The sequence below is a fragment of the Dicentrarchus labrax genome, unplaced genomic scaffold (genome assembly GCF_905237075.1).
Source record: "Dicentrarchus labrax unplaced genomic scaffold, dlabrax2021, whole genome shotgun sequence".
NCBI lineage: Eukaryota > Metazoa > Chordata > Actinopteri > Moronidae > Dicentrarchus > Dicentrarchus labrax.
Genome location: NW_026136701.1, coordinates 3,416,185 through 3,439,474, shown reverse-complemented (window position 1 = coordinate 3,439,474; position 23,290 = coordinate 3,416,185). Strand labels below are relative to the sequence as shown.

Sequence of the window (23,290 nt, the reverse complement as noted above, 5' to 3'; positions counted from 1 at the left end):
AGGTCCTGCCATTGTGCATGATGGTTCACTGTCACTACTGCTGGGACACTTAATGGAACTGAGTTAGTCCACCTGTATTTTTCCAGCTTTGGCAGGTCAAAATGTCCGCTGTGCAAGCAGTCCACAGTAAAAACAGTAGCCATTACCACACCAATTTAAAAAAATGTTTAAAATTCTATCAACTAAAATGTGCGTCATACGTTATGTACTACCCTGCCGTCTTCTCTGCTATATTTTGCCAATATGGCAAATATTTGGTTACTAGTCGAGTCTTCTAGCTGGACTAGCCATGGATTCCAAATCCAAAAAAGAAAAGGAGAATTTAACAGTGAGTGGACAGATTTCTTTGCTTTCACCACCAACGCTGCTGGCTTATGCTTAATCTGCAGCGAGTAATCAGCATTATAAGACTCAAATATGTATTTTTGCCCCCAGAAAAGTAGCTCTTGTGATAGTAAAGGCTGCTGGCCTCTGCTTTTCTGCACCCTGCAGGTTCACACTTGTTGGGTAATACAGTAAATTGTACTTTGGTTGAGCACACAGATTATGTTCCAACCAGACCACAATAATGAGGTAAAAAGTGTTACAAGGCTGCAGGTTCATGAAGATCCTAACGCCGTGTAGCCTTTTGAAAGGGGAAAAACCTGTTTGCAGAGGCAGGAGCAGAGATGAGAAATGAGTTTGTGATCCTTCCCCTGGTGGCCTCAGCAGAAATGTAGACAGAACAGAAACAGCTAAAAGAGGGAAAAGTGGAGAGGAAGAAGTGAGAGCAGAGAGACAGAACCGAACAGAGTGAGAGAAGTTTATTGACAGGTAAGATACAGATGAGAGTGGAGGCCTGAACCTAGTCCCAACACACACAAACACACACACAATTTAACTTGGGCTTGTTGGTAGAAAAGACACGTTTAATTTGGGCCAATCTGAAATCTTACCACAAAATAAAATTAACTCAAGTAGAAAATTTACAACAATCTCCTAAAAGAAAAACAGCAGTAAGTGAGAACCAGAGATGAGTGAAAAATAAAAACCCACTTTGGAGATAACCCCGGTTCAAACAGCGACCCAGTTTTCTGTGCATCTCTGCTTGACAAATAAGCTCACATTGTTAAGACAAACAGAGGACTGGGAGGACGGGGTTCACTTCTATTTAAAAATAATTAACAAAAATAATCTGTTTCTAAGGGTTTACAATACAAAACCAACAAACATTACCAGTAAAATAATCTGTTTAAAGACAGAAGAGATCAAATTAGACTAAAGGCACATGTACTTTGGTCCCAACAGGTCTCCCCCCAAAATCAGAGACCAAGACCAGAATCACATGTTGAAACCTTGTCTAAACAGACAGCATTTGCATGCATCCTGTGTATGTGTGTGTGCAACCACTCACAGCAAAGGTTTATGAAAGACTGGGATGGCATTTAAACAGGATCATCAAAGGTAGCTCTATCGATCCTTCCTAAGTCCCGATCCTTTTTGCTCTGTGCTCCAATAACAGGTGAGCAACCTCGGTCAGAACCTCTGTCAACTTTCTCCTTTCCTGTACTTAGATATGCTACGTGCTAGGCTAATATAAGTTGGAAAGACAACCAAATTTTGTAAATGGTTAAAAGATAAAAGCAACATAATTGATGTAAATTAGCTAGCTGGTTAGCTAGCATTTTGCTAACATTAGCTACGTAACTTCAGCTGTGACTACATATACATATATATATATATATATATATATACATATACATATACATATACATATCTATCTATGTTGTTTTTGTCTTTTAAGCATCTATAAAATTTGGTTGTCTTTTCAACACTGATTAGCCTAGCACATAGCATATCTAAGTACAGGAGAGGAGAAAGTTGACCAAGGTTGCTCACCTGTGTGAAAAGGGGCGGGACTTAGGAAGGGTCAACTCATTAAGGAAACTCCAACTTTGGATCCAAAGTATTACTTCATGTCAGCAACATGTTAATGTCAATACCTTCCTAGTTATTTTGTAAAGGAGACATCAGGGGTATTCAATTGTCCTCGGCAAATTACTGTTCCCATTTCCCAGGATTCCATTAAACATCTCCATGACGAACTTGATACTTTTGATCAAGTCATGTATGAATAAACAGATTTAAAGTGATTGTTCGGCTATGGGAACAACAGCAAGGAAGTACGCCAGTTAAGAAAAGCTGCCTCTCGATAGAAATAGCTTCTTAGAGGACTTCTGTGTACTTAAGTCCTCAAAATTTAGTTAATGTCTGGCATTTAAACTACATTTAAAGTGAATCTGTGTTAAAGCTACAAGCTGTTTAGTGTAGGTTGCTAAAATGCCTACAAAGTATCATTGGGTGCTGGTAATGTAAAACAGGTCATATTTACATTGCGGATGAGAGAACAGTGTGAATCACACTTAAACCACATCAACTCTTTTAAGCTTGTAGATTAGAACAAAATGTCCAAGATATCCGTATGTTTTGATTTTGAGAGCACCGAAGTGCACAATTGATGAGGATGAGATTTGGAGGAGCAGCACACTGAGAATGTGTGTGTCAGAAACTGAACAGTTCAAAAGACATCCTGATTTGATGGCAGCTGTTGACTGCCTACCACGAAAGGAAAGAGGAGTCACATGACTACAATCGCGACACAATGTATGTATATAAAAATAACAGATCATTAATTAATGGAACGTAAACCTCCACAGAAAAAGCAAGGAAAGGAGACACTGACAGGTGATCACTGGGCAGAGCAACAAAAAAACAAAACAAAAAAACAAAAAAACCCAGCTATCTGCACTTAGCAATGATATAGATGATACAGAGTCAATTAAGAACTAAAACTGCTCTATAGAGTGACAGCAGGCTGAAAAGCACTGTTTACTGAACCTCTATGATTGAAGGATTCAACCAGCATCACTGACGGTTGTGATCAGAAGTGTTCTATTGCACTAATAACCACACCCTACTGTGATGTCAAGGTGTACTGACTCACCCTAGAGTACACTTTTACATTACTGCAGCAAGGTCAGAAGGTAAACCACTGGTGGTAAAACCCAGAAAAGTGCCTTTGGGCCAGGACTGAAGCACGTACTGCTTCTACTAGTTGACAAAATGTCCTTTGTGGAATTTTGATTCTCTCAGTATTTTAACTGAAAACTATTTCAAATGGTTTAGTTTGAATTTGAAGTTTTGAACGTTTCAGAGATAAATATTGTACTGCTTAATCAAAGGTTTGGGGGTGGCGCAGAAGAGGTTAACAGAAAATGTAGAAAAGGAGACAAATAGTAGTGACTTCCTCGCTCGTCATAGATCTTAAGTTTTAGGAGTTGGGTGTGAGGGTTAGATGGTAGACTTTGAAAAGGAAACTTTCAGATGGTGATTTCCTCCCATGTCGTAGTTGTGAAGGTCCATCAGAGCCTGAATCGCTTCCTCGACTGACGACATCTGGATTAAAGACATCTTACGGTCCCTGATGAGGAAAGAGCAGAGACAAACAGTCGTTATGGAAAGTAACCAGAAATGTTCATGTTTCTTCTCTGCCTGCATGGCACTGTTCACTTCCTGGGTGGTCAGCACAGAGCATAACAAGCCAATAATCTTTCATGTACAAACTACACTAGATATATTTATATAAAAAAGATTTATGTTGAAGTGTTTGTAGACATTTGTAGTGTTCATCGAAGTGCTTCTTACTGGAAGAACTTGAAGGCCTTGACGGTTCCTCCGCTGTTAGAGAACAGAAGACGCAGATCATCCTCTCCAACTCCATCCCTAGACATGCAAAGACAAATTATTAATGTCTTAAAGAAAAGCAGCATGACGCCAAAGCAATTCCGACACTGATTAAAAAACAAACAGAAAAAAGAGAGTAATTTGACTCATAAGTGTAGTGGTTGTACTACCGGATATTGGAGAGGTGAAGTGTTGCAGATGGAGGAAAGATGTTCTGGAAGTTTTTGGATCCTGGCTTCTTAAAGCGATGGAGTGGGGAGCCAGAAAAGTCTGTCCAACAAACACAAATATTGACATAATGACAATAACTTTAGGTGCAAATTCACTGTATAGTGTTGGACACACTTTGATGTGTGAAGATACTGACAAGCTAACCTCTTACCTTTCGTTAGTAGTTGGTCATCCAATCCTTCTCTGGGCAAAGCCACTGTCTGATGTTTAGACAGCGTTACTCTCATCACTTTACCAAACACCTTCTGACCGTTCAAGTGGCTCATAGCTACAGGTGATGAAAAACACAAAGTATAGGCAGGTGTAAAGTCGAAAAAGCCTGACAGCATTTCCACATCCTTCCAATCACATCAATCATATCATATCTGTGGTTCCAAATGTATGAGGAAGTGACCGATCAACAAGTAAAGCTTAACATTAAGATCTTAACCTGACTCTACAGACAAACATAAAAAATGTGAAACACAGCCAAAACACAGTAAGACAACCCAATACATTTAAAATGTATTTAATTTGTTTGTCTATTTAATAATTATGTACAATGTCTGCAATTCAGAATAAAACAAACGGTGTATGATAAAGGCAAAAAAAGCTGCAACATTAAGAATAAAATTCCTGCCCAACATGCTGACTTGTGTATTTTGGCCTTAAAAAGGAAACAAAACGGTGTGTTTCTTCGCTTAAAATCTGCTCTGACTGACTGGCCTGGTGGAGACATTGTTGAGATATGCTGAAATTTGATCTGGACTCGTGATTTATTTTGAAAATTTTAACTTTTAGTATCATCAGTAATTTTTTGTTTTTTTATATATCCATATGAATCAAAAACTCACCCAGCTGAGCCTGGTTGCCATCAGACAACTGTATCAGAGCGCTGTCCTTTTTGTTGTAGAGGATCTTCACCCTCTGGACATCACCATAGACTCCTGAAGGTAGGGAAGAGAGCGAGAGGCAGACCGAGAGAGGGAAAGAGAGAGAGAGAGAGAGAGAGAGAGAGAGAGAGAAAGAACGAGAGAGAGAGAGAGAGAGAGAGAGCAGGGTGGAGTAGGAGATGAGGAGGACAGAACAGACAGAGCAGGAGAGATGGAGCCGACGAAGATAAAAGAAGGAGAGGTGTGAAGGATGGAAGGAATAAAGTTAGTGCTAGAAAGACACATGAAAAGAAAAGATGGAATCTTCCCATTTGACTTCCACTAGAAACTCAATCAAATGATTCTGTATAGCCGAGAGCTTTTATGTTACGACTGTCAACCAGAGAGAAAACACACCTCAGCTGAGCTTTACCATTGACATACACCTCAAACTGTTTGGAGTGTTCTTTGCATGATTCAGAAATCCAGCTTGAAAATTGGTGATTAAAAAAGTAAAACAATATATGAACATTCAAGGAAAAAGACACCATTTCCAAAACCTTTTCAAAGGCATGCACTAATCTAAGACAGAAATGTACAGTAAATGCAGATCATTTTAGACTTTTTTAAAGCTGTGGATATCCAGGAGGAGCTAAAACTGGTTCAATATGTGTCAGGACAAAAATGTAAATATTGCTGGGCTGGTTGACAGTCTATTGTGACCCTTATGATATGCTTAGTTAAGGTGATTGAGTAGCAGGTAATTCCAACTGCAAAGTTGTAGAGTAAAATGAAAAGGTGAACTATGACTGCACTTGATTCATACAAAATCTAGAGAAAAAGGCAAAAAGACAGGAAGAGATGCAGAGGTTTTAAGAGCTAGAATGAGTCTTAGTGAGTACACTGGACTGTCATGATCAGTGTGGTGAGAACATAAACACTACAATGATCCATGTGTCCCTGACAGACTGGAGGCTCCAGTGTTCTACTGACTGACAAACTCTTGACATTTGAGTGAATTAGTCCAAAACCTGGACCAGACAGTCCACTCAGAGTAAAGTAGTATCTTTGTCTGTCCTTTTGTCAAGTTTCTTACAGAAGTAACATGCAAAACCTGCGAGAAAGAATGTTTTCTATGTTGCTCTCTGCTACTACAAAATGAGAAATGAAAGAGGTCTGTTAGTGTCGGAACTTAGCTAATCGGTTATTTTGCCAGTACTGGATCCATAAGGGTTTATTCGAAATTCAAACATTTGCTCGAATGTGGTTCATTTTGACCTGTTTCAAATTCAGCATGTACAGTCTGTGAGCACAACACACTGTTTGAAGTAGTTTACCTTGTGATCCAGCAGAAGGCGCTCCACTATCAGCTTGACCTTTGTCATGCCCTATTGATCTGTCAGTAAACTAAGCTAGTAAATGTTGTGTTGTTTACTAAGAAAATGGAGGACACTAGTCTGTGTCAAATCTGTGGACTCACTAAACGTTACCTTGCCACCCAAGTGAGGCAACGGAGGCACCACAGACAACCTCTACTGACTGCTACTATTCGGTACACTTGGGTTCAGCAGGCCGCTTGCCAGAAGCTTGTACAACTGATAAGAGAGCAAGATTTATATGTAAGGATATGCAGATATGTGGATATGTGACCCATTGCTGTTGTAAAAGGGTATGTCTTATCTTATAGTAATCTTTACATTGTTTTCCTGAGTGGTGTCATACATTTTATACATTTGTATGTGGCTAAAGGTGTTCTTGAATTCATTCCAACGAACTGCATGTCATTTGAAATAGGTTCAAACGTGATTTTTGCAGCAGTTTGGATCCTCGTCATTTTTGCTGTACTATCAGCACACTAATAATGTCGCTGTGCCAATTAGTATCTGTTGTTTACTCAAAATCAAGGAAATAAGGATACGGGTAGATTCACATTTTCTTTTCAAGTCTGTATTAAAATAATATTCAGGTACACATATGAACAATATTTAACAGGTTTTGCTTGCTGTAATCATTGCTCCGGTTCATGCCAACCATTTAAAGATCCCTGTCCAATCCACTTCCAGTGAATATGATGCAGGACAAAATCCAGTCCTCCTTGTGTGCAAAATATATTTACAATATCTTTACATACATCAGTCTGAGTTAGTCTAATTAAGTGTGTATCAAGTGTCTTCCATAATAACGCTATTTTTTTCCCGACAAAATTCTCTTCTTGTGTTCCCCTCGTATTTTCCTGGACAGTGTTTCCCTGTTGAGGGATAGTAACAACAGCAAGGGATTTTGTACTAAAAAGACTAGACTTTTTATTTTGTATTTATTTATATTTACATGTCTTTTAATCTTAATCTTTTATCTCGTTCACCTTCCTTATCTATCATCATCAACATTTTCCCTTCCATTTTTTTATCTTCTTTTGTTTGGCCTTTCTTTCTCTGTTTGTTACATTATCTTCTGTGTATACTGATTTCACTTGTCGGTCAAAAGCACTTTGTAACACATGGATGATTTTGGTGTCTTTGTTCTCATCACTTAAGAGATACGCTGACCAAACAGACAATCTCTCAGACTCACTATTCTTCCAATGTAGAGACAGAAGAAGATTTTATCTCTGTAGTGTGCAATATGATTGAGGGAGGCTTGGAGATACAGAAAGACACAGAGGAATAGCGTGTCCACGACATCACTGAAGAAAGTGAACAAAATTGGATTAACAGAGAGAGATATACAGATAGAATAGTAGAGGTTGAACATACCGAAGAGGGTAAAGAGACTTTGAGGCGTGACCATCTTTAGAGAGAGAGACCGCAGAGCAGAGGACAGGAAGAGGAGGAGCAGAGGAGGAGGAAGAGGAGAGACGAAGGTAGAGATCAGACCGCCCAGCGTTGGACGAGGGGGGAAGTGGTGGTTTCCATGATGATGCGGGGTGGAGCAAAGATGGAAGGCATGGGGGAGTTTGGGGGAGGGTGGTCAAAACGGCAAACCCAAAGTCGGGTTAGACCGGATTAAGAAAAGTAAGGAGAGGAAAAGGAGGTGAACATTTTTTGGGGTAAACGTACGTGAGAGGGGGGAGGGTTTTAAGAGGAGTGTAAAACATTAAAGGATGTATGGCCAAATGGAGAGAAAATAAATGAAGGGAGGAGCAGAGGAGGGAAGAAAGGAGGCAGGGAAGGGAGAAAGGAGGAGAGGAGGACAAAAACCAAAGCAGAGGTCAGTAAACAGAGCATCAGTGGAACATCAACGGAGTCTGAATGATTGCTGGTTTGATTCCAAACACACACATACCCACAATTCTTCCAGTTCTGTTAACACACACACACACACATTCCCTGCTGGATGGATTTATCAGTGAGGAAAAGAAAGGATGGGAAGGAGGTAGAAAGTAATAACTTTAAGGATGGAAAAAGCATGAAATAAATAAGTGGATGAAAGAGTGAGTGTCATGAGATATCAAACCAAAAGAGGGCAGTACCATGAAGCAAGTGGCCAACCAGATCAAATATAAGTGGAGGTAACAGGCGGCAAAACTGACTGACAGTAAATAAATGTATATTAACCATGCTCCTTTAATTGTGATACTTTAAAGCAAAGATATTTTCATTGTTTCAAGATAGAAAAATTATTAGTTTTGTGAATTATATTTAATCATAATTATTATCATAAAACCACTCTGATACCACATCTGATTTACAGCAGCATGACATTACGTAACCTCTCGTTAGTTGAGCAGGTAGGTGGAGGAGAAACAATGTCAATGTGTTTGGAGATATTTTACACAACTTTTACAAAATTAGCAACATTTAAAAGGACCAGTGTTTAGGATTTAGTGGCATCTAGTGGTGAAGTTGCAGATTGCAACTAACTTTACACCGCTGGCAGCTGTAGAAACATGGCGGAAATGGTCGGAACAAAGTGGCATCGGTGCATCCCTAGTTTATTTGATTCAGCAGGATGTCCAACATCCCACATGAGACCTGTGATAAATCATCTGCAATAAAGCAATCACCTTTGAATAAGATGATCAGCATACTGCGTTAGTATGCGACATGTCAACTTAAATACTGCCATCAAAATTATAAACATCTGGACTTCCAAGATTCTTCACCTATATTCTTAGTGATTCACCACCTGTGTAAAACAAGGGTGTTCACTTCCACTCAAAAACTACAAATAACTACATAAAAATGGCCAATGTTTTCTCTGATGGTCTTGTTTTCTTTTATGTAGGTCATATAGAGCCATTAGTATTAAACTGAGACTGTTTCATACAAATTAAAAACTCCTTACAGTACATTTAGACCAACCAAAGAATTTTCTTGTGTCCAGTTCAGTTGCAGCTATGCTAGAAATAAAGGACATGATATCACATAATTCATCCTCACTGGCAAATGTTTTACCAGAATTGAAATATTCTGCGTGGGTCTTACACTTAAATAACTACTTAAGCAAACTGGAATTGAACAGTAATACATGTTAGACTCTGTTTGGGGTTTATATTGCTATGCCACCAGGAAACCGGGTACATGTACTGCATGAAAATGATTGAAACCTGTTGATAAAGTTGAGAAAGGATGAACAAGTGACTAAAAAACGACCCCCTGGATTCAAACACTCACAACATGAAGAATGGCCACACCACACTCAACCTCTACCTAGCCACTGGATTGTACTGGGCAGACGTGTGTGCAGGAGCTGCTGCTCTCAAGCTCACCAGAGAGAAACAGCCAGGATACAGCTGTTGAACCAAGACTTTACCAGAAGGGGGCACAAGTGTGAAAACCACCACTCCACTATGGAGTAACAAAGACAGACAGAGAGAGGTAGACTGATAGATAGATAGATAGATAGATAGAATGAACACACGCAAACAGATATTGCAGGTGTAGAGCTACAGATGAAAGAGTAGGTGCACATTTACAATCAGAGAATACACTGAAACTTGACAGAAGAAACAGAAATGTAAGATAAAGTATAGAAGTATGTAGGTGTTCAGTATAGACCATGAGGCTTCAAAAACATAACTGAACCTTTAAGATCTGACAGAGTTGTAAAAAGTAGTTGAGAATATTTTAAGACATTAAGTTTTGGACCTGTGAAAGTTCATGTAGAAGAAAAATCAATCTGGAGGATCTACACACACGCGCGCACACACACACACACAGACAGACAGACAGACAGACAGACAGACAGACAGACAGACAGACAGACAGACAGACAGACAGACAGACAGACACACACACACACACACACACACATCAGAGCAAAGGGTAATTCACAAGGTTTGATTTCTCAGTAAGTAAACAATGTCAAAATCAGAGAGCTGCTCCAAGTTAAGCCTCAATCATTAACAGTGATAGTAGTCTTCTGAATCTGTTCTTTAAGGCAAGATGAATTGACCATAAAGTAATTGCTAGTGCTTGTCATGTTCCAATAGGATGTATGTACACACTCTAGAGAAGTGAGTGACATGCAGCAAAATGTTTATCCTGTGTGAATTTTCTAGAACATAAATGAAGATTTCTTTGCCAAAAAAAGGTTTAACTGAGTTTTCAGTGTACAGTAAAGAGACACTATTTTTTAACATACTTTAAGGCTGTTAAAAGTTTAGACACTTAACAGTTTAAGACAATGTATCATACTTTGACACTTTACGACCCAGTCTCCCTGTGAATCTACTGTAATTGTACAACACGGATTACATCTAGGTGGAAGATGATCACAAATCATGCTATAAAGAGGGCAACTCACACATACAACCACATGCTCACACAGGAATTCACACTGCTATCAACTCAAAATCATTCAGCAGTGTCTGTTCAACAGCTTAAATGAGTGTAAAAGTAGAGATTGGAAACACTCATTCACAGTTATGCTTATGGTTAGTGTACCTCTTCATTTAGGTTGGACGCCAACAGGACCCCTGACACTCCGGACCCAGACAGAGCAACCCGACCAGCAGCAGCTGCCGCCGCCGCTGCAGCACTTAGTGGACTAATGGCTCCTGTTAGGAAAACACAAGACAATAACCAGGTCACAATCACACACGCAAAAAAAAAAAAACAGCAGAAAAGCAGATTAAAACTATAACACTACAAAGACAAACTCAACTTCAACAACAGAAACATATTACATGGGCTTCTGTCAAGACTAATACTTCCTCTTTAATAGATTTAATAGATTGATACAATAGAGAATGGCAATACATGCTACTCTGTTAAACAATTACCCCAGAGTGCTACAGCTAACAAAGATAGTGATGTGCTTAATGCCATGGTAGTATGCTGAATGTCATTTAAGCTTGGTTAACCTTTAAGCTAATGAGCTAGCAAGCTTTTCATCATTATTTTTCAATAAAACCTAAGCAACATCATCTTGATCAAAACATACAATAGTATATTTACAGGTATGTTGAAAAAGTTGCATTTGCTAGAATTGCCCGCAGATATAAATGGTCAACAAAGTTATGTACACTAATGTAGAGGCCATTATTTAGACCTGAGTAGTTTAAGCTTTGAGATTAAACAATTCATACCGATCTACTCCAACTATGTACTAACTGTAATTGAGAATTATGCACTCTCCCACTTAAATGTAATTAAAACCTAAATGATCATGTATAACTATAATAACTTAAACATACGGAAAACCAGAACCCTATGATTATCTATTTTACATCACTATGCAGAGAAAATGTGATTTGTTTTGTAGGCTTAGCTTCTTAATTATAATGAAATGAATAATACATTCAAAACGCAAATTAGTATTGCATTCTTCCCATTAAATAGTTAAACACAGAGATATACTGTAAGTCTGACCAGAAAACAGGCCCAAAGGGTTAGTTATATCATATCACAGTTAGTGTGATATGAGGGGAGTGGCCAAACTCTCATCAAGCCATGCACAGACAATTCAACCAACAATGCAATCAATATTATTTCAACTACAAATCTCATTTCATTCCTGCCATTCATGGACAAATCACATACATACACACACACACACACACACACACACACACACACACACACACACACACACACACACACACACACACTATTAGTTTATATTTATTACAGAGGAACAGTACCAAGAAACATTTTTAAGACTGAAATTCTGGTACAAAAGGCTATACTAAACTATATTCAAAACATTTAAGGCCTGGAATTCAGAAAAAAATGACTAATAACTGTAATTATGTGCATGACCTGTTACTGCATCACACAACAACAATGACACAGTCATTTTATAATTGTGACTATCCTATGGCCGGTATTTATTTAATCTATTAACTGAGTTGATTGTTGAACTAACCACTGAGGCTACTGAGAAAAAAACAATTTTCCAGATCTGGCACATTCAGAAATTCATAGCAGGACATGATAAGAGACAGGACATCAGTATGACATAAAACAGCAGAGACAGAGTGATGGAAAAACAGAATTAAGAATTAAAAAAAAAACATAGGTACCTCCACCCTGTGAGAGGGAGAGAGAAGATGAGTAACCTCCTCCACTAGAGTAGGAAGCTAGCGCTCCAGATGGGGTACCTACAAAAGTGAGTAAATATTGTCAATTAGTCAAATATTTATCTAAAACTACACATATATGAAGTTGGTTTTATAGCCTGCACAGATTATGCACAGATTATGCAATAATATTAAGTTAAACCAAACTAATGTGTCAACAATACAAACATAATGGCCGCGTTTCCATCCATGACACTCCACGATCCATAACCGGATTTCCGGGAAAATCCAACAAAAATGCAAATGGTTTCCATCCACCACTGTTATGCAATTGTTAGGAGTTGGTTCAAGAGATAAGGAGTGGTTGGCACCTTTGTTTGTTTCATGTGTTAATGTAAGGAAGATGACATCAGATCTTTGTGAAGTGATCATGGATGGATTATAGAGCCATGGGAGTGATGAGGAGACTATCAGAGAGGAAACAGCTGATCAGTTATGTGACTTAAATTTCCGCTAAGTAAAACTTATTGGGAAAGTCTTTCCATCTCCAATTAAGCACATTAATTCCTTTTCGAAAAAGGCAAAAACCACCTGAAGTGAGTGTGAATGCGATACATCAAAATGTTCATGAAAATAGGTTGATGGAAACACAGCTAATCTGTGCATGACTTCTAATACATTGTTCTGTTATCACTGAAACAACAGCTCATATTGATTTGTCTGATGTATGTATCCTTTTATCCCAATAAAGAATAAATTTCCTGCCATGTCCAACCCAGTGTCACATTATATAAAATTCAGTGTAGATGCTGGTAGAAGCTGAAAATACTGTCTGTATTTATCTCTTTTGTTGATAATTACAGTAATGTAGAGATTGATTGTGATTAAAGATTTGATTGTATGCTTAGTTTTACCTTAGCTAATACTTTGCCCTAATACCAGAGCTAGTATAAGCATTCAAAAATAAAGCTTATGGTTTATTAAATATTCATTAAACTGACAACACTGAAAGCTTTTGATTATCTTGAACCATTATCGCAGCCAAACTAATGAACACCAGCAGCCTCACCACATCAAAACACATCAACCTCAGCTGATGCACATCAAAGCAAAGAAGAAACTAATTCCTCAGGGAGGTGCAGGATCTTAAAAAAGATCATGTACAGTAACTGTTACTCCTACACTGAACAAGTGCAATTTCTTTGTGCATAAATGAGGAGTAAATATAAAACACATTATACATTAGATCAACATCACATCAAGATTCTGGAAGTTCTGGTTTTGTCTATGTGTTGCTGCTGCAGTACAATGTCACCTGAGATTGAACAGAAACATAAATAATACTGCTGCTGCATGAACATGGCACAAATTGCATGCCATAATAAGGATGGACCTACATTATAGAAATTATCCTGATTAGTGTGCTTTACCAATATAACAGATCCACAATCACAGCCAGATGATAACAACCAGCCTCTACAACCAGCTAACTACCCTGTTCTAATTGGTGTTATTACATAACAAGCATTATGTGCCTTATTGTAGGTAAGAAATTCATTGAGGTGCACACTAATAACCCAGTGCTTACTTCCTGCTTATTGGCCAAGTGGAGAGAGAATAAGCTCCAGTAAAGAGGATAGACTGGAGCTGCAAATCTCTCTAACCCAACCTAAACTGACATTTGTTTTGGTCATAAAACAATAATCAGGTGCCCATATGAAAACAGAAACAGGTTTGGCTTGCAGTCATTATTCCTCCTGTTCATACTGGCTCTGGAGAGATCCTTTCCCAAAGACATTTCAGTGTAGTTGACGGGGAAAAATCCAGTCTGAGTTAGACAGATCAAACTGTTATCTTCCAAAATTAAACTAAACTAACTAAAAAGTCTTTTTAGTATGAAATGTTGGTGTTACTATCCCTCCACTGCAAATCAACAAGGTAACTTTTGAAATGCAAGGAAGGAATTTCATCCCAAACGACTAACTTTGGAAGATATACATTTGAGTAGTCTAACTAAACAGTGGAATATATTTTTGCACAGAATAAGGACTGTGCTTTTTGTCCCCCATCACTTATACTGTAAGAGTATTAGGAGGTCATCTCTTAAAAGGCTAGTGTGAACAATGGTTACAGAAAGTCAAAACTGTTTCAATGCAGTGTAAATATGGGCACATGAACATTCTCTTAATAGACTTGGAATATTGAACCTATCTTTTAAGCTTAAATGCCCTGAATCTGCTAAATGATATCAAATGGCACAGGACTTATTTATTCTGAAACAACTTTGTAATACTGTATAGTTAGAGAAAATATCATTATAGAATATGTAAATTGTATTGATATACCATCCAGTATGACCACAGTCTATTGATGCAGCATACAGTAATCCATACACCTTATAAACATGTATTTTCACTTTTATATTGTTAAATAAACCACAGTGACAAAATGCTCTCACACAGTTTTAGATGGCTACCATGTGCATTACACTGAAAACCTGCAGCCTCCGGTTGGTCTGATGGCCAGGAGTCCTTCTCAGTCTAAGCTTATGTTTTTGCTGATGCTTCACCTGAGACAGACACAGCACTTGAGACAACAGCAGTGGACAATAAGGGAGAGAAGGAAGGGATGGCAGTCCCTTCTCCATGAGCCCTTCATTACTGAGTGCCACTCTGCATGAAGTCTCAATAACAACAGTGGAGGACACTCTGTGGTAAGGGGGAAGTCATTTATAAGCAGGTAAATTTAGGACTGACACACACTACTAACCCGCTCACCATGGATACTGATGGATGCTTTACTCCCTCAGCTGTTTATTGTTTTGTGCTGTTCTGGTGCTGTCCCCAAAAAGTATATAATTCAAGTCATCAGTAGAAAAGAGACATCAACTTGCATGTTGTCCATTGAATCACTGCACTTTTATTTATTTCTTTCTTTTATTGCCTTTATATGATAGAGGCAGCTGAAGATAGACAGGAAAGGGGGGCAGAGAGAGGGGATGACACGCAGCAAAGGGCCGCAGGTCGGATTCGTACCCTGGGCCGCTGCAGCAAGGACTCAGCCTCAGTACATGGGTCGCCAGCTCTACCCACTGAGCTATCCAGGCGCCCAGGACGCATACTTTTATAGTGACATGAAACAAACGTAGGCTGATATAAGAGCTGAATGTGGGACTGTTGCTCTGCAGAATTGCTGAAAGGACACTAACCTGGCAGGGGGAGTGAATAATATATTTCTCATATTTATTGATAAGGTGTATAGAAGAGAAAACCTCAGTAATAATGTTGAAATTGAATCTACAGATAAGAAAAAGCATGAACCAATAAACCACAAGCACATGACAAATTTGTCGCAGACAGTAAACCCACAGTGCAGAACTAGCTAGTAGCATCTGGTAATCTGGTCAGAACCTTAGATTATAATTCCCAATATTCACTGCTCAAAACCCATCTATTTTGAACAATATTGTAGATTCTGATTTGTCATATGTGATTCGGTAAGCCTCTAGGCTGTTTGGCTCTGCCTGCACATCTTTTGTGAATGCATGAATAATTCCTTTTGTTTTGCCCATTAAAAATGTTCTATCTGACTTTTGATTTTTGATCTACTATTTTATCTTTTGCAAACAAACAATGAAGTATTGGATATTTACACAGGAAGAAACCATTGATTATAAGGAAAGACAGCTCACATTGTTACTGTTTCTTTCTGGCATGATCAGTTTGTCTTGCATTTAGAGTTTCAAAGTGTGATCTGGTGACAGACTGATCACAATCTAAAATGTTTTAGAGAAAATCAATACAATATTTTTTTATGTTATTACATATTTATTTTTAATTAATATGTTGAACCTTCCACACAAACAATGGAGTGGAAAAGGTGGCAATGTACAGTATTGGTCAGAATGAAGCTGAGCCATAGAGGTGTGTCTTTGGATTTGAACGTAATGCCTCGGGTCAGCCCATGATTGAGCAGCACCACTAGCAAAACAATAACCTAGAGTAGAGGGGGGTCTGTGCATCAATAGGGCCACAGTTTTGACACCTAAAATATTGTGGATATCCAGACGGAGATATGAATGGATGAGGTGCAGATGGATGCAGACAGAGGTGTATTTACCCAATAAAGAATGATCCTTGCTGGCCGACTCTCCATCTCCAGTAGGAAGGTCTGGTCTGGTGTAATCTCGACTCTTATCGTTGTTGTATTTGACGTTGAGGTTAACCAGTTTACTGAAGTCTATCCGCAGAGTACAGCATGAATTATAGATGTTCTGTCCATCCAAAGACTGGAGTAGAAGTAGTGAAAGAGGGAAAAAGAATGATTGTTATAACAGTGTTCTACATAGCGCTTCTTTTAGAATAGCTGGACTGATAATGGATTTTTTTAGGCTAATGCTGACATTTAAAAGGTCCAGTGTGTAACATTTAGGAGAATCTATTGTCCGAAATGGCATATAATATTAATATTCATAACTACCTGAATATAGGAATTCTTGTGTTTTCGTTAACTTAGAACTAACCATTTTTATCTACAGAAGCCGCCAGGTCACACGCCTTCCATCGAGTTCGGCATGTTTCTACAGAAGCCCATAACGGACAAACCAAAGACTGGCTGTTCGTGCACTTCACGAGTTTCCCAGCAACCGTATTTCCTCCAACAAACTCCACAGCCCATTATTATTACCAGGACGTCAAATACAGATGTCAGCGGTGTTCAGTTAGTTGCAGTTTGAAACTTCACTGCTCGATAGTACTTAATCCTACACACTGGTCCTTTAAAATTATTATTATTCAGTGTTTCCTCTAGGATTCTTTTAGCAGTGGGGCAGGCCTGTCCTTATTTTGGCGATAACGATAATCAGTCGATATCCTTTAAAATGTGATTGGAATTGTCTGAGTTAGGGCCTGTGTCCACCAAACGCGTTTTTAGCACTGAGAGCGCTCAAAAACTCATTTTCCGAGCGCCCTGTGGTGTTAAAAGTTGAACAGATTTCAACTTGAAGCGCTCTGAGCGCTGCACTAAAAACGTCTTTTCAAAACTAAACCATTTCCATGCCAGAGAGATAGACCCACGTCTCGGCACTAAATCATCTGAAGTACCGGTAGCTTCAGGGACTGGAGGTGCTTGCATTTTCTCTCTACCATCACAACGCGCTGCTAAACTGTTGCAAGGAGGATGCTAGCGAGAGGTCATGTGATCACGTCATGTGATCATGTAGGCCCACTAGTCATGTGACTGAATCCTGCCATGCTGTAGAGAGCGTTGCTGCACCGTGTATTAAGTGGATGTGAGGAGTTTCCATGTGCGTTTCAATATTTTTGGCGAAGTAATTTAAATACTCGATAATGGATGAGAGATTGAACCCAAAATGTAAATGATTTTCTTATTAATTAAGATCATTTTTAGCTTTAACTTTTCATATAAAAAAGGTAATATTTTGGGCTGTGTCAAACATCTTTTAACAAGAAAAAGTACAGTAAAGGCTATGGTTACAATACAATGCTCAACACAATACAGTTCTGTAATATTGGAGACATCCCTCAGTCTGAGCCAATGGCACACTGTCAAAGCCTCGTGGAAGCTGTAATTGTTGAATGCTGACAATGTCCACCTATTGTCACAATTTTTGTGTGTGTGTGTGATCCTACCAGTTTAGCTTGCTGTGCATTGACGGGGTCGCTGAACTGCAGAAGAGCCTGAAACTGGTTGTTCTTGGTGAAGGTTATAATCTTCATTACGGTCCCGAACTTACTGAAGATCTGGAGGAATCACAGAATTCATTCATTTTAAACACACGCATACTAAATTTTCTTCGCAATTTGCACTTTTGAAAGGGTGGCGAGGATCGATGTAATGCTGATTTATTATCTCTTTTCTTCTCCAGAGAGACTCCTTTTTGCTTTACAGACACTGTTTTTATACAAAAAAGGTTGAAACATCTGTAAATATGTGACCATGTGTTCAGGATTTACCTGTTGGAGAACATCCAGGGTCACAGGATAAAACATGTTGTCAATGATAATTCGCAGGACAGGGCTGGGGGGTGGAGCTAGGTCCAAAACTCCAGGGTCAGAGGACGGTGAGCTTCCATCCTGAACTGCTGACACTGCCTGCAACACTGCCTGGGCCCTCTGGGTGGAAAGAAAAAAGGATGCATACGTCACGGGAGAAAGGTTTGGTTGAAGGATAGTGTTTGGTGTATAAATATATGTATGCATATACCTGGTTCAGAGCTGAGTCTGTTTTCAGTTCCTTATGGTTGGAGTACTGGATGAAGACAGGAGTGTTTCTGACCTAAATAAGATGAATATAACACAAAATTCAGTTAGTAGCCCTTACAACAACAACAGAGAAATTATTAATAATATGTAACGTGAATGGACACTGATGTATTTCAGACCTGTGGTGTGACAGCTGTGTAGTAGTTCACCATAGTAATGGCTGCTTCCTCTGTACCCAACTCTAGAAACGCCTGAAAGCACACAGTAATATAGAGCGTCAGCAGAATAACATTACTGTCCAGGACAATGTGTCACTGTCCCTTTTCAGACTAAATGCCATCCCAAAGTATTTGCTGATAGTATAGAGTTTGGTTTATTTTACCTGATTTTTCCCCTTCAGCATCAGTATATTGGTGACCTTCCCAAAGGGCAGCCCCAGAGCAATGACTTCAGTCTCTGACACTTCATTGGGAAGTTTCCTGATGTGGAGAACTCTGGAGGGAGGGGATTCATCCAGACGCTGTTTCTTACTGTCACTGCCGTTCGCTGAACATGGACAAACACACACACACACACACACACACACACACACACACACACACACACAGACACAGACAAATACCAATAAATAAATTATCCTGGGACACAACAACTATAGATTTCAAACAGAACAAGTCAGATAGAGCACAAAAAGGTGGTGACTAAGCTCCATTAAGCTGCTTCCGTTACAGGGTCACACTGTCATGACTTATTGGGACATCTGAATAGAACAGAGTCATCATTAATGTTATTAGTAACACCTATGCCTTTCTTACTCTGACCAGTCAAAATAAATGCTGTGAAGAAGACCTTTGGTGGACTTTATATGTTATTGGGTTGACAAAAAAAATAGCCTGAAACTATTTTAATACTCAATTACTCTCTGACAACCTCTGTCATTTCCGGACCCACAAAGATGTAGGTACCACGATTCCCAGTGCACTAAAAACAACACGGATTCCAGCTTTAAATGATGGTGGATTGCGTTAGTTGATCCAGTCCTAGTTAAGACTGAACGTACCAGTCATAGAGTTGGGGCTGCTACCGTACATGTTGAGCTCATCTGAGCCTCTCTGAAAACACAAGAGAAAATAAATTAAATTTAAAAATATTAATATTCACAAGCACACTGACGTAATACTACCAAACATTAAATGTTAAACATTATACTGTATAATGTCTGCCTTAATGAACAGCAACTGTTATCTTAATGAAATGACACCCTCTGTCATTTAATAAAATCATACAAAGTTTAACACAAATCTATATAACTAACACAAATAAGGCATTAAACCTATTCACCCATCCTATCCTAACATCCAGTCCATTTTCAATTTCACAATATCACAGACATAGTAAATGCAAGTGTGTTTAGGTAAAAATAGTGAAAAAGTAAGATTGCTTGCCTTCACACCAACTGCAACATCACTGCCAATGGAGAGAATGCAGGGAGATGGGAAAAAAAAAGATTAAATATTATTTAAAATTCCTTAAGGATATTCAAGAGAGACTGGTGCTGTTGAGAGTTTAATCTAAATGGAAATGCTGTGGTATATTACTTCAACTGTGCAACAGTTTAACAACTCAGTGAAATTGTGAAGAAAAATCATACAAAAAAGATGTTAAAGTGTTAAAATGTTTTACGTTCCTGGTTGGAACCAGCTATACCAAAAAAATGCAAACAAATTAAAGGTAGGCTACATGAAGTCAATCAACATTACATTAAGAATCAATAAACTAATTTGAAAAAATGTATAGGATTTGGAATAAGACAAACAAACCTATAATACTGTAGAATAATTAGACTATAATAATCAGTCAATGGGTCCTTTTGGACTTTTATAAGATTTAATCCAATAGGACAACCTGATGGGATTTTTGTAGCAGTAGTCATATAATCCTATAGGACTTTAACCTATAGGATAAGGTTTCATAGGTTATAGGTTTCATATTTCAGCAATTCTTAGTCCAAATTACTTCAACACACTGATATTGGGTGATACTGCTTTAAACATACAAAAATCTAAAGAGAACTGAATACAGCACAATTTACTTAAAATGTTTCCACACAAACGTAAGAATTACACTGTTCAATTACTATTCAAATTTTCTGACGAATACATCTTTTGCCATTTTTCATTTTATATATTTTTTATTGTGTATTTTTTTCTTCCCTTATTTATAAAGAATAAGGTACAGTGACAGGCTTGCTCTGTACAAACCAAAACTGTATTATTTCCGTTCATACCTCCTACTGCTTAATTACACTTAATCAACACAATAACATAAAATAGATACAATACAAAAAAATAAATAAACTTAATGTACTGAACGGGGGGCTGGATTAAATCATATTCAGACAAGTACACAGTTTTCTGGCAGGGGAAGAAGAAGGGAGAAGTAAAGAAGTCACATACATACATACATACAAACAAGTATTCGTATTGCATAGGTGACAGCTCTACATCAAATTAAAATCTAGTTCATATGAATTAATTTGAAGGGATCCCTTTAATTTACAGCTTTAAAATTAATTTCTTCACATTTGGGAGGAAATTTAAATTGTTGTTCGTATAGCCAATATTTTAGTAATTGCATAGTTTCTGAGATTAAGATGTCCTACTTGTTAAACCAGGGAATATAGTAAACCAGAGAATATAGTATTTATTAAATATTACCAAATATTATGATATAGTTATTTAGGTACTGGTGTGTTATCTAGAATAAATAAGTGCTATCTGAATTTTTTTTGTCACTTTCATGGATATATTAATTGTTAATCTCCTTCAATTTAAGTATATTAGCATTTTAATCCAACTAATGCACAATTGACCATATTTGTTTTTTCACCCAGTCTTCCATTAATAAAGATTTTATTTTAGTTAATATGACTGTTATTCCATAGTGAGGGCAAGTCATTAATCATTTTCCAGTGTGACAGCGCTAGTTGGTGAAGAGTTTAAAAGGCAGATATTTTCAAAGTCACATTTTAATAAAAGACTCAATGCCTCCCAAAGCTTTCGCTGTACAAATGTTAGCGTTACAGTGACCTGCTCGCTAACTGTTGTGTACAATAAGCCGGCAGAGGTCGCGTGTAGCATACACGAGCTTCAAACAAAGGAGCCTTAGAAATGACAGGTGCGCGTGCCATGTCGGCTATGCCACGGTTCATTAATAACACAGAGCTAACAGCTTGTTACACTAATAATAACCGACAGTAACTGGCTCATCTACCAGACATTCACAAACAGTCACACATTTCTCTCTTCCCGGCAGCTTAATTAATCTAATGCTAACATTCATTTTACGCACGAGAGAAGATGGTAAGTTATATGCTGAATTATAACCTACTGCAACTACAACATTACAAAATAAATGAATTAAATATGCTCTTGAATCATAAATGTACGTTTCCCTACAAGCAAGACAACATTAAACCATCACATTCGGGACTTCGGGTGTTGTTAGCTAACGTAGATAACGTCATGTTGTTCGCGTTATACAGTATGAAGGTTCGCGGCAGAGCTAACAGTTAGCATATGTGTCCAATGAGCACGGCTCGTTCTGTCTATGTCACATGCACAGCTGTGGAAAGTGCACCCTGAACCATAAACTGTGTTAAACTCATTTACCCGTCCATTGCAGCTCTTTGTCCTCTTCTGTCTGTTAATATTTCAGCACACAGCGATGCCTTGACAGTGTGAGCAAAATGGGCGTTCTTCTTCTTCTTGTCTTTTAATGTTAATTAGCAACCAGCAAGAACCTCAGGTGTGTCACCGCCACCTACTGTCTAGGAGGGTATCTCTTTTCTTCTTCTCTGATTCTATCTGCAAACCAACGTGTAAAGGCGCCTTACCCCCCCCCAGTGACTGACTTATTTATTATCAAATAAAACACTGCAATGTCTGCTATTTGGTAAATTGAAAATGAAATTGAATTTGCATCTTCATATTTTTTTTTTACATTTTTACTGCGATAGAAGGAGTCTATTCTTTAAGGATTTCAATGTGGAAATGATACTTTTTTGGCAGATTTTTTATTTGATCAGACACACATTATTCTATGTTGGTGTTTTGAAGCGTGAAATATAAAAGTCAACTTCACCAAAACCTTCTCCCAACCAGACACTATTCATTTCTTTACAAACGTATTTCTTACTTTGTAACATTCGCTTGAAGCTATTTCCATCAGTACAGTTGCAGTTTAGAAACATCTATCAATAATAGTCATATACACATATCATGTGTGAAAATATATAAAAACATAATTGTTCCATCCGTCTTAAACAGATTTTTGGTATCTGATCTCTAGAATCTGATTAGACATCATCAGAGGATTAATGAAGAGTGAAAGAAGAGAGAGTATATTTTGTGCTAATTTGTGCATTTTTACATTGGGGCGTTGTCAATTTCTAATTAAAGGACCAGTGTGTAGGATTAAGAGGCATCTGGTGACCTGTGGTGACTGTAGATAAAAATGTCTCATTCTAAAGTAAAAAAAAAAACAATTCCTTAATTCAGGTGATTATACACTAAAGAAAACCTACCTCTGAATATTATATTCCATTTCTGCCAATAGAAATGTTACACACTGGACCTTTGAGGAAAGGGTCTGAATACTTCTTCCACCATTGTCTGTAATTGTGCTCGTCCTTCAGAGCAGTCAGTTCAATACTGAATTGCAAAGTCTAGTTTCATTCCAGTTTAATCCAAGATGTCTGACATATGTGACAGGACAAACAGTGTTAGCATGTGCTCCAG

The 23,290-nt window shown here is 38.1% G+C and overlaps 1 protein-coding gene across 1 annotated transcript; it reads right to left on the bottom strand.

Annotated features, from left to right (window-relative positions):
- Positions 1–788: 788 nt before the first annotated feature.
- On the bottom strand, positions 789–22,268 carry LOC127361496 (polypyrimidine tract-binding protein 2). Its single transcript, XM_051396176.1, has 17 exons — positions 22,163–22,268; positions 19,937–19,958; positions 19,552–19,603; positions 18,874–19,037; positions 18,671–18,742; positions 18,493–18,564; positions 18,243–18,401; positions 17,919–18,029; positions 16,387–16,555; positions 12,271–12,348; positions 10,691–10,803; positions 7,559–7,592; positions 4,788–4,880; positions 4,106–4,222; positions 3,894–3,993; positions 3,685–3,762; positions 789–3,460 (listed from the first exon to the last, which is right to left on the bottom strand). Exons 1-17 carry the CDS (start codon positions 22,168–22,170, stop codon positions 3,331–3,333), a joined length of 1,572 nt encoding a protein of 523 aa, XP_051252136.1. The 5' UTR covers positions 22,171–22,268; the 3' UTR covers positions 789–3,330.
- Positions 22,269–23,290: the final 1,022 nt, after the last annotated feature.

What these genes read in the sequence shown, in the direction of transcription:
- LOC127361496 (XM_051396176.1), bottom strand. An exon ending in ACACAGCTGTCACACCACAG is followed by an intron (nt 18,565 to 18,670) that starts GTCTGAAATACA and finishes CATCTTATTTAG; the next exon opens with GTCAGAAACACTCCTGTCTT. An exon ending in CAAGGATCATTCTTTATTGG is followed by an intron (nt 12,349 to 16,386) that starts GTAAATACACCT and finishes TCACTTTTGTAG; the next exon opens with GTACCCCATCTGGAGCGCTA.